This window comes from Oncorhynchus clarkii, chromosome 20 (assembly GCF_045791955.1).
Source record: "Oncorhynchus clarkii lewisi isolate Uvic-CL-2024 chromosome 20, UVic_Ocla_1.0, whole genome shotgun sequence".
NCBI lineage: Eukaryota > Metazoa > Chordata > Actinopteri > Salmoniformes > Salmonidae > Oncorhynchus > Oncorhynchus clarkii.
In genome coordinates this window covers 21,394,305-21,406,874 of record NC_092166.1, presented here as the reverse complement: position 1 = coordinate 21,406,874, position 12,570 = coordinate 21,394,305, and the positions used below count along the sequence as shown (strand labels likewise).

The 12,570-nt window shown below is 44.2% G+C and overlaps 1 protein-coding gene across 1 annotated transcript in view; it reads right to left on the bottom strand.

The window, feature by feature from the left end:
* LOC139377322 (translation initiation factor eIF2B subunit gamma-like) overlaps positions 1 to 12,570 on the bottom strand; it is a 45,083-nt gene that overhangs the window by 910 nt on the left and 31,603 nt on the right. The window contains exons 10-11 of the mRNA XM_071120341.1: positions 12,056 to 12,204; positions 3,948 to 4,051 (exon numbers count right to left, since the gene is read on the bottom strand). Of these exons, the coding sequence (XP_070976442.1) occupies positions 3,948 to 4,051; positions 12,056 to 12,204 (253 nt within the window). The remainder of the gene's footprint in view (positions 1 to 3,947; positions 4,052 to 12,055; positions 12,205 to 12,570) is intronic.

The window sequence follows — 12,570 nt, the reverse complement described above, 5'->3', positions numbered from 1 at the left end:
AGGCTAATTGATCATAAGAAAACCATTTTGCAATTATGTTAGCACAGCTGAAAAATGTGTTGATTAAAGAAGCAATAAAACTGGCCTTTTTTAGACTAGTTGAGTATCTGGAGCATCAGCATTTGTGGGTTCGATTACAGGCTCAAAAAGGGCAGAAACAAAGACTTTCTTTTGAAACTTCTGTCTATTCTTGTTCCGAGAAATGGCTATTCCATGCAAGAAATTGCCAAAAAACGGAAGATCTCATACAACGCTGTGTACTACTTCCTTCGCAGAAAAGCGCAAATTGGCACTAACCAGAATAGAAAAAGGAGTGAGAGGCCACAGTGCACAACTGAGCAAGAGGACAAGTACATTAGAGTGTCTTGTTTGAGAAACAGACGCCTCATAAGTCTTCAACTGGCAGCTTCATTAAATAGTACCCGCAAAACACCAGTCTCAACATCAACAGTGAAGAGGCGACTCCGGGATGCTGGCCTTCTAGGCAGAGTTCCTCTGTCCAGTGTCTGTGTTCTTTTGCCCATCTTTATCTTTTCTTTTTATTTGCCAGTCTGAGATATGTTTTTTTCTTTGCAACTCTGCCTAGAAGGCCAGCATCCCAGTGTCGACGTCTTCACTGTTGACGTTGAGATTGTCCATATACCACAAACCCCTGAGGAAGCTTATTGCTATTATAAACTGGTTACCAATGTAATTGGAGCAGTAAAAATACATGTTTTGTCATAGCCATAGTATACGGTCTGATATACAATGGCTATCAGCCAATCAACATTCACCCAGTTTATAATGGTGCTTTTGGAACAGCTATCTTTTCCAATGGCTGTGATGGGAGAAAACTGAGAATGGATCAACAACATTGTAGTGAGTCAACGCTAATGACCTAAATGACAGAGTGAAAAGAAGAATACAAATGTACATAATTTACAAAAATATGTATCTTGTATGCAACCAGCAAAGGAAGACACTTCGCTGGTTTCGTAACACTTTTTGTTTGGGGAAAATCCAACACGGTACTGAGTAAATGCTACCTTTTCAAGCATGGTGGCGGCTGCATCATGGTATGGGTATGCTTGACATCGGCACATACTCTGGAGTTTTTCAGGATAAAAAGAAACGGGATGGAGCTAAGCACATGCAGCATCCTAGAGGAAAACCTGCTTCAGTCTGCTTTACTCCAGAGACTAGGAGAGGAGTTCACCATTCAGCAGACCAATAACCTAACAAGGCCAAATCTACACAAGTTGCTTACCAAGAAGAAAGTGAATGTTCCTGAGTGGCCAAGTTACAGTTGACTTAAACCTGCTTGAAAATCTGTTAAGACTTGCTGTCTAGCCATGATCCCCAACATCTTGACAGAGCTTGAAGAATTGTTAAAAGAATAAATGGGCAAATATTGCACAATCCAGGTGTGTAAAGCTTTTATAGAATTACCCACAGCTTTAAAATCGATGCCAAAGGTGTTTCTAACATGTATTGACTCAGGGAACTGAATACTTATGTAACAACATTTTAGTAATTTAATTTCTCTTGAAAATAATATGATTTTTCTTCCACTTTGACAGAGTATTTTGTGTAGATTGTTGAACAAAACAAAAAGCAAAATGAATCCATTTGAATCCCACGTTGTAACACAGTAAAGGGAATAAATCCAAGGGTTCTGAATACCTTTACAAGGCACTGTATATTTTCACAACGTGCCAAATCATACACATTTCTAGGATTTCGACACTTTCCCTCTCAATGACAGAGGGATCAGGATTTCAGGAGAAAAACAAGGTGAACGCAGATGATTCTTTCCCTCACATAAGGGTGATGCCTAACAGCCTATTGAGACAAACCTGAGGAGAGCCTGCTATCCATCCAGAGCAAAAAAGCTAATCCAAACTAAACCGGGGAAAGTGATTCATGATCCATATAAATACATTTTAGTGTGAAGGAATCCGAACAAAGGCTCTGTTTTTGCATTCAGAGTTAGGAGGAAAGAGAAACAGAGCATGAAACACAAGGAGAGCAGTGTATTTGTGAGGGAGAGGAGGGGAGGAGGAAGAGCATATCTGTCTCCCTGAAGCATGGAGAACAGTCTTCTTCCTTTATGAAGCAGCAGCAACACCTGCAGAGTCCCACCGCCACCTGACTGCTTGTGCAGTCAGAAGACTTCTGTCTGTCTGTCTGTAGCTGCCTGACAGGGTGGTCTCTCTCTCTCCACAGACACTTCCATCTAACTGCTTTATGAGTGGAGGCATAATGCTTTTACCAGCCATACTCCTCATTTATCCTCTGACGAGAGAGGCAACCCACCTGATACGGATGGTGTTCAGAAGCAAACTGAGCCCGTGAGGAGCAACTGCTTCAGGGGATTTATATATAAAGCAACTGCTCTTTGTTTCATATGGATATCATTTCTGTAAAAGAGAACCCACTGTTCACAGTATGCATGTAATATGTATGTATACACAGTGGGCCAATAGCTTGGGGTGATAGAAGTCAAAGCTGTATGTCTGATGGATAGCCATGAATAGGACCACCCTGTGAAGCCAGATTGAAAGGGAAAATAAATACCTTTTACTTCAAAACTAAGTGTTAGTATATCAATCCGAGACAGTCACTATAGTAGAGAAGGCTGTATCTAAGCACTATCCAACCTTACGGCGAAGGCAAAGTTCAGGTTTAACATTAATTTGGCCTTAATTATCCATATCACGTAAGAAGAAAAAAAGAACAGGTCTTTTTATATCATTAAGATTAAACTATTCAAATTGAAGGGGAACTTGGCACTTTGATATGATGAGTCAAAGTGCTTTTGACTTCAGAACTTAAAAGAGAACGGTTGTTGGCATCCTCCGGGCTATTTCGAGACTTTATGGCAGTTATTATAAGTGATGCTTTTATAATGATAGGTTATATTAACCTCTGCTCTGTGGCACTCTGTTAGCCTTTTTTCAGGGGCTATCTTTGAATTGTGCTCTCTTGCTGTGCTGTGCTTTAAGCTTATAGGAGTTAGGTGGTGTTGGTGGCAAGGGAGGGGGATGGGGGTGGATGCTGGGCTGGGGGACTGGGTGTATGGGAAGTACAAGGATCTAGCTTGTAATTTGGGATTTCTGGGAAAGCCGTTCCATAAGCCAGTGCTTTCCAGGTTATGGCAGGCTAATCAGGTCCAGTCGCACTCCGATAACCATAACGGGCTGGGAAGTTGGATGGGCAGGGTGGAAGGGGGTCGGTTGGGAGGGAGGTAAACGTTGCAGTATTTGGTGCAGGGGGCCGTGGTGTAGCAACACCCTGTTGTTCAGTCAATTAGGCTGAGCAGGCCTTGGACATCTTAGGGGCGCCCCTGACAGTGTCATTGATGGAGAGGTTAGAGACCAGGCCAGGACCACCCGGAATTCAACAGCCACCAGACACCCTTCCCCCCACCCCCACAATCCCCAAAACACACACAAACATACAAACACACAGGAACACACACACAACCCCCCAGCTTGATCAATGACTATGGACAAGGGGATTAAGAATATTCCAAAAATAGGGTTAGGTTTAAATGCGCTTTAAGGAGAATAAAACACATGGCACACACAGGCGCGCGCCACACACACACATTCACCCAGTCACATAAACATTGATAAAGTTCACACCCAATAATCCCAATTTCTACTTTTGGAACATTCCTCCTGGATACAATACTACATGACTTGTAGCATGTGTCATTTCTGCCCGTTGAGGGACGCAAAATTCAGGTACCTTTCTCAAACTCCCATTTTTTTCCCAGAAATCCCAGTGGAAAGTTTCCTGGATTTCCTACTTATTCTCTCCTGATTTGGGGAATCTACCAAACAGGATTTCTGGAAAACCTGGGAAATTTTGGGGCACCGGAATCTACTGCTGCTAGTTAGAGTAGAGGGGAGTGGGACTGTGTGTGATAGCAAGGTGAGGTGAGGCAGTAGTATGCTCACCATCTGGCTCTATGCGCTGGGCACTCCCCACCAGGCAGTATTTGATGTCTGCACCTCGGCCAATCACAGCATTACTGCAGATCACACTGCCCTGGATGTTACACCTGTAGAACAAACACAGAGCAGCATCAACTGTCAGTCCTAGTACTGTCAGAACTAGTACATTATCACACTGTGCAGCTTGTGGGTATCTGTGAAGACATCGCAGCAGAGTTGATTTCTGGCCAGTGGACACTGAAATAACACAGTCAAAATCCTGGTTTTATGTACTGTTTAAACATCTACTCCAATTTCAAGGAGGCCGTTTTCTGGATGAACAGTAACATTGTCCCGTTGTCTGTGGCTGCTTTAAACTGTGCACGCACACACACACACACACACATTTTCCAGGGATCACTTTGGCACTATAAAAACTATAACTTTATTTGCCCAGTTTGATGTTTACATGACATGCCTGGGCCAGGCCAGGTTTTTTTTCAGAGTGGAAGAAGAACATATTTACAATGAACACTTCTCTTTCATGTCTTCAGCTAATTGCCCAGCTGAGGGAGGTCCTTGTCCTTTCCTGCCTCTGACCCCCCTTAAAAGGAAACATGATCCCTCAGAGTTTTCAGCTGTCTTGTTTTATTTTCCTAAAGAGACTAGATTAGCGTCAGTGTTTCCCCTGTGTTCATTCATTGTTGCCGCCACACCAATTATTTTATTTATGGAAAAATGCATTCAGTCTAAACTTAAAATGACTAAAACTAGACAGAAAGTATGCAGAAAAGATAATTGACATATTTTGTATTATAATCTTTCAGAAGTAAAACAAAATGCTAGACAGTGTGAAAATAGAAAATTTAAGAAAGGATGAATTAAGGAATATTTTGGTCATGGCTGGATTACTGATGGGGCAGGCAGGGCACATGCCCAGGGGGACTGATTGGGGTTCCCATTGGTTTAGTAAGAATGGTTGAGCATAAGAACATAGAATTAGCCATGGCAAAATGCATAGAATTGCAGGAAATTAGTTCACACTGCACAATTTCCTCTCAGCGCCATGGAAAAATGTATCGAACTACAGGAAACAATTTAAGCCGCACAAACGAGCTGACCACAGCCATTACCACACCGCCCACCACCTAAGACCCTATTGATCCAGAAACACCTGAACAACCCGGCCCCAAATCCCCCACAACAGTTACCAGCGCTGCTAAAAGAAAACCTAAAGGAAGTATGAATTTTGAAGTACAACACCAGCCTCTACCTCGTGTGGGCAAATTATACACCAACATTTAAAATACAACAATGCCATTGTCAGGGCTCCCGAGTGGCGCAGCGGTCTATGGCACTGCATCTCAGTGCAAGAGGCGTCACTACAGTCCCTGGTTCAAATTATTATATATATATTTTATTTCACCAGGTAGGCCAGTTGAGAACAAGTTCTCAATTACAACTGCGACCTGGCCAAGATAAAGCAAAGCAGTGCGACAAAAAAACAACACAGAGTTAGTTACAAGTGGGATAAACAAAAGTACAGTCAATAACACAATAGAAAAATCCATATACAGTGTGCAAATGGAGTAAGGAGGTAAGGCAATAAATAGGCCATAGTAGCAAAGTAATTACAATTTAGCAAATTAACACTGGAGTGATATATGTGCAGGTGATGATGTGCAAAAGAGCAAAAAATGTCAATAAAAACAATATGGGGATGAGGTAGGTAGTTGGATGGGTTATTTACAGATGGGCTGTGTACAGCTGTAGCGATCGGTGAGCTGCTCAGATAGCTGATGCTTATAATTAGCAAGGGAGATAAGTCTCCAACTTCAGCGATTATTGAAATTTGTTCCAGTCATTGGCAGCAGAGAACTGGAAGGAAAGGTGGCCAAAGGAAGTGTTGGCTTTGGGGATGACCAGTGAGATATACCTGCTGGAGCGCGTACTACGAGTGGGTATTGTTATGGTGACCAGTGAGCTGAGATAAGGTGAAGCTTTACCTAGCAAAGACTTATAGATGACCTGGAGCCAGTGGGTCTGGCGACAAATATGTAGCAAGGGCCAGCCGACGAGAGCATACAGGTCGCAGTGGTGGACAAAACGGATGGCACTGTGATAGACTGCATCCAGTTTGCTGAGTAGAGTGTTGGAGAGTGTTGGCGAAGTCGAGGATGGTCAGTTTTATGAGGGTATGTTTGGCAGTGTGAGTGAAGGAGGCTTTGTTGCGAAATAGGAAGCCGATTCTAGATTTAATTTTGGATTGGAGATGCTTAACATGAGTCTGGAAGGAGAGTTTACAGTCTAGCCAGACACCTATTTGTAGTTGTCCACATATTCTAAGCCAGAACCGTCCAGAGTAGCGATGCTTGTCGGGCGCTCGGGGTGCGGGCAGCGATCTTTTGAAATGCATGCATTTAGTTTTACTAGCGTTTAAGAGCAGTTGGAGGCCACGGAAGGAGTGTTGTTTGTGCATTGAAGCTTGTTTGGAGGTTTGTTAAAAGTGTCCAAAGAAGGGCCAGATGTATACAGAATAGTTTCGTCTGCATAGAGGTGGATCAAGGAATCACCCGCAGCAAGAGCGACATCATTGATATATACAGAGAAAAGAGTCGGCCCGAGAATTGAACCCTGTGGTACCCCATAGAAACTGCCAGAGATCTGGACAACAGACCCTCCGATTTGACACACTGAACTTTGTCTGAGAAGTAGTTGGTGAACCAGCTGAGGCAGTCATTTGAGAAACCAAGGCTGTTGAGTCTGCCGATAAGAATACAGTGATTGACAGAGTGAATATGAATATGGCTGCACAGTACTGTCTTTTATCGTTTAGTACATTGAGCATGGCTGAGGTGCACCCGTGACCAGCTTGGAAACCGGATTGCACAGCGGAGAAGGTCCGGTGTGATTTGAAATGGTCAGTGATCTGTTTGTTAACTTGGCTTTTGAAGACTTTGGAAAGGCAGGGCAGGATGGATATAGGTCTGTTACAATTTGGGTCTAGAGTGTCACCCCCTTTGAAGAGGGGGATGACTGCGGCAGCTTTCCACTCTTTAGGAATCTCAGACAATACGAAAGAGAGGTTGAACAGACTAGTAATAGGGGTTGCAACAATGGCGGCGGATAATTTTAGAAAGAGAGGGTCCAGATTGTCTAGCTCAGCTGATTTGTACGGGTCCAGGTTTTGAAGTTCTTTCAGAACCTCTGCTATCTGGATTTGGGTGAAGGAGAAGCTGGGGAGGCTTGGGCAAGTAGCTGTGGGGGGTGTGGAGCTGTTGGTCGGGGTTGGGGTAGCCAGGTGGAAAGCATGGCCAGCCATGGAGAAATGCTTATTGAAATTCTCGATTATTGTGGATTTAATCGGTGGTGAGTGCTTCCTAGCCTCAGTGCAGTGGGCAGCTGGGAGGAGGTGCTCTTATTCTACATGGACTTTACAGTGTCCCAGAACCTTTTGGAGCTAGAGCTGCAGGATGCAAATCTCTGTTTGGAAAAGCTAGCCTTTGCTTTCCTAACTGACTGTGTGAATTGGTTCCTGACTTCACTGAACAGTTGCATATCGCGGGGACTATTCGATGCTAATGCAGTACGCCACAGGATGTGTTTGTGCTGGTCAAAGGGCAGTCAGGTCTGGAGTGAACCAAGGGCTATATCTGTTCTTAGTTCTACATTTTTGGAAAGGGGTATGCTTATTTAAGATGGTGAGGAAATTCCTTTTAAAGAACAACCAGGCATCCTCTACTGAAGAGATGAGGTCAATATCCTTCCAGGACACCCGGGTCAGGTCGATTAGAAAGGCCTGTTCGCAGAAGTGTTTTAAGGAGCGTTTGATAGTGATGAGGGGTGGTCGTTTGACCGCGGACCCATAACGGATGCAGGCAATGAGGCAGTGATCGCTGAGATCCTGATTGAAAACAGCAGAGGTGTATTTGGATATTAGGATGACCGGGGTGTTAAGCATATCCCAGTTTAGGTCACCTAGCAGAACAAACTCTGAAGATAGATAGGTGGCAATCAATTCACCTATGGTGTCCAGGGCACAGCTGGGAGGTTAGAGGGGATCTATAACAGGAAGGCAACAGTGAGAGACTTAATTCTGGAGATAATATTTTTTTAAATTAGAAGCTCAAACTATTTGGGCATAGACCTGGAAAGTATGACAGCACTTTGCAGGTTCTCTCTGCAGTAGATTGCAACTCCTCCCCATTTGGCAGTTCCATCTTGACGGAAAAAGTTGTAGTTGGGGATGGAAATCTCAGAATTTTTGGTGGCATTCCTAAGCCAGGATTCAGACACGGCAAGGACATCAGGGTTGGCGGAGTGTGCTAAAGCAGTGAGTAAAACAAACTTAGGGAGGAGGCTTCTGATGTTAACATGCATGAAACTAAGGCTTTTACGGTTACAGAAGTCAACAAATGAGAGCGCCTGGGGACACACAGGGCCTGGGTTAACCTCTACATCACCCGAGGAACAGAGGAGTAGGATGCGGGTACAGCTAAAGGCTATCAAAACTGGTTGTCTAGTGCGTTGGGGACAGACAATAAAAGGAGCAGATTTCTGGGCATAATGTACAGACAGGGGTATGGTAGGGTGCGGGTAAACCTAGGCATTGAGTGACAATGAGAGGTTGCATCTCTGGAGGCACTAGTTATGCTGGGTGAGGTCACCGCATGTGTGGGAGGTGGGACAAAAGAGGTATCTGAGGCATGTTGAGTGGGGCTAGAGGTTCCGCAGTAAAATAAAACAATGATAACTACTCTAAACAACAGTATACAAGGCACATTGACATTAGAGAGAGACATAAAGCGAGGCATAAAGCAATCACAGGTGTCGATTGGGAGAGCTAGCTAAGACAACAACAGCTAATTAGCTAAGACAACAACAACAGGTAAAATGGCATTGAATTGTCAGAGTGTCAGTTAACTACACACAGGGCCCGAGTTCGAGGCTGGGACCGACAGATAAACAAAATAGAGTATCGTGATGAATGAAAACAGCTCAGCAGGCATCAGCTATGTAGCCAGGTGATCATAGGGTCCAGTGAACAGCAATAGATGAAACAGGGAAGCCGTTAGGTAGTCGTTACTGCGCTATTAAGCGGGAGACACGGCGTTCATAAAGATAGCAGGCCGGGGCTAGCATCTTCACCGACGTCCGGCAAAGGCCGGTTGAGGACCCAACGGGCGGAATTACATCGGCAGACCAGTCGTGATGGATCGGCGGGGCTCCGTTTCGACAAAGGGTCCAGGCCAATTGGCAAAAGAGGTATTGTAGCTGGAGTAGTTAAGTTTGCTAGCCGGGAGATACTCCTGGCTTGAGGCTAACTTGTGCTAGCTTCGGGACAAGGGCGTTAGCCACTATAGCCACTCAGTAGCAGCGAGCTAGCTGCGATGATGTGATGCAAAGGTCCAGAGCTTACGGCAGGAATCCGGTGATGTAGTGGCTTTTAGTCGTGTTAGTGAAGAGTCCGGGAGGCATCATCTGTGTAGACGAGTGATCATAGGGTCCACTGAGCAGGCCGGGAGATGGGCCTGGCTCAAGGCTAGCTTCAGGGCTGGGCCACTCAGTAGCAGCTCGCTAGTTGCGATGATCTGAAGTAATGGTCCAGAGCTTATGGCAGGAATCTGGTGATCTAGTGGAGAAAAGCAGTCTGGTATGCTCAGGGTTGATATCGTGCTGTGCAGACTGGCGGGTATTATCCAGGCTAAAAGCTTCTGGTGTCTGAGCTAAAGGTAAAGGCCGCTAGCAGTGCCTAACAATGACTAAATAGCTTGTACCTAATTAGCTGGTTAGCATCTGATGGCTAGCTTCTGATGGAGGTTCTAGCTATAGATTCTAAAAATAGCAGATCCGTATCACATTGGTTGAGGCGGGTTGCCGGAAGGTAAGTTTAATTTAAAAATTTAAAAAAGAGATTGAAATATATACTAAAAAAGACAGAAAAAAAATGAATCCAGGCCGAATTACAGTCAGCCGTGATTGGCAGTCCCATATGGGAGCGTCGTCCGGGTTTGGCCGTCATTGTAAATAAGAATTTGTTCTTAACTGGCTTATATAGTGAAATAAAAGATAAAAACATTAAAAAAAACATTTAAAAAAAACAACATGTAATTCGATATCGTCAGGTTTGTGTTGTTGAGGACATGCAGTAATGAAACATTATAGACAGTTCATCAAAGCTGAGACCGAGCACACCCCCATGTCGAAATAAACCCCCATGTTGTAATCATTATTAGCACTGAACTCATTCTAAACAATGGATTTCAGACAGTAGGTTGGTTTGGGGTCTAGGTTGGCAATATACTAATTCCTTTGAGTGGAGTAGAAATTCTCTATGGTAAGAAGTCAATGATCTTTCAAATTCTCAGCCCAATCTTCATTTACTGTTAATTTACTCATTATCAAAATTCCAAATAGTTTCTTCATACCTTTGATTGTGCAGTTTAAGTTTCATCAATAAAAAGTGGAAATCAATGAACCTCAATTCAGGGTTTAATCTCATCTTCCCATATGTAACTGTCACAGTGAAACTCCAGACCCTGGGTGGCAGGCAGAGGCATGCTACATCTCAGTACCAGCAGTTGGAAAGACTCTGAGGTAGTGTGTTGGGTTAGGGTTAGTCAGGAGGGCTGGGGGAACCAACAGATTGAGCTCTGTGGGGCGGGCTGAGGAGCAACATGCATGAGCCTCTGACACGCTAGGCCCTGCATCCACTCACACAGGCAGGTTTGTATTGGCTGCTGTTGCACAGAGGGCATTCTATTCAGGTGGTGGTGGTAGGGTTGGAGGGAGAGGGGGGTGAGGAGGGAGGGAACCCGGCTGGGGGGTGGATGGCAATTGGAGATTACAAGGATTGGAGTTTTAAACAGAGAGACCACCAAAGAAGCCCAACTGAAACACCACTAATTACTGACACTATGCTCCTCCTTGCTGTGAGCCCCCCCCACCTTAACCACCCACCTCTTCCGCCGGCCTCCCTCGACCCCCCAAATATCCTTAGCTTTGTAAACAAGCCCTCCTACATGCAAACAAAGGGCCCAAAAATGCAAGTGCCTTCTTTAACATGCCAGGGATTTACTAATCCCCTCTTACATTGTTTTATGTTGTGAAAGAATTGCCATGTCTTTCTTTTTCTGCACTAACTGGGACATGAGGGTACCTACACTGGCTCTGGCCTCCCTGTCTTTAAGAGGGACTGTGCTAAAGCCTAACTCTGCCAGTTAAAGCTCTTCCCCAGGATTTGAGGATCTGTGAATTTAAAATAACAGACTCCTTTTCTACTTCTCAGTGGTCGCTCTCCTGCGATTCATGTCATGCTTGCAGTTTTAAATCACCAGCCCGGACATCCTTTCAACCGGCCAGCACGAGTGAAAATACTTTAATTAAAAATGTCTCCCAATGCTAGACTGAAAACCCCCCAATTCATAGTAGATTTACTTTCCAGAGTCAGCAATCCACCCACAATAAATAGTTGAAAATGAAACTTTCAAGGTAGAAAACAAGTGTGATTTTGGTGCAAATATGTTCACAAGTCTATCAACTCACTGTGCAACAACTTGTGAGTTATATGGATGAAGTGAAATACGTTGTTGCTGAGAATCCAGACGTTTAACCATGTATATTCATCACCTATGTGTTTTTGTATTACATTGTAAGCATGCTCTGGTTCACTGCACACCAATGGACATTGTCAACATAGAGTTCTCCATTTTACCCACATATCACATAAAACAAGCCTCAGTCAGTCCCCTCGCGCTGCAGCCATCTCCCTCCCTCCCTGTTCCCCTTTGTCCTCTCTCTCCCTCTACAGTGGCCTCTGAAACCTACTTGTCCTCTCTCTCCCTCTACACTGGCCTCTGAAACCTACTTGTTCCCCTTGGTCCTCTCTCTCCCTCTACACTGACCTCTGAAACCTACTTGATCCCCTAATGTGGTTCAACAGTATACTAGGCTTAATTGGGGAAGGGAGTTGACTGCCCAGCCTTTTTCAAATGGAAATATCATTGTTTCTTCCACTGCTTTCGCTCCACCACAAAGTATCATCTGTGACTTTCTGGTAAAATGACTGTCCTTGGGTCTAAGGGCTCAGTGGTAGAAATGGTCCAAATCTGTATACATTAGACTCTACTCACCCCTCCTCGATGGTGACTCCATGCATGATGATGGAGTTGGTTACTTTGACCTTCTCCCTGACAGTGGTGGACACTCCGATCGTCGATCTCTTGATGGATGTCTTGTCTGAGATCTGACAGGAAGCTCCTATTATGCTGTCTGCACCAATCTAACAGACAATAGGCAGACGTGGTAGAACGTTGTCAGTAAAAAGATAATAAGCAGAAAAGACCACGGCAGAATTGACATTTCGCTCTGATCCCTTCACACACTTTGCTATATTAGTGAGTCAAATTCCAGTGTAAAAATGTTCTCTTTATATGTCTGTTAATGAGAGAAGAAGATGATATTTTAGAACTCAAATGTGTACCACAGTTGGGAAAGCAGTTTGAACATAAAGATAATGGAGAGGCAACCTACAAATGTAGGACCTTAATTTAGCAGGAGAATAATCCTGCAGCAACAGGAAATGTGAATTATTATGTGGATTATAATTAATGGACATTTTTTTTAGGGGTTGTATACAAAAAAAATC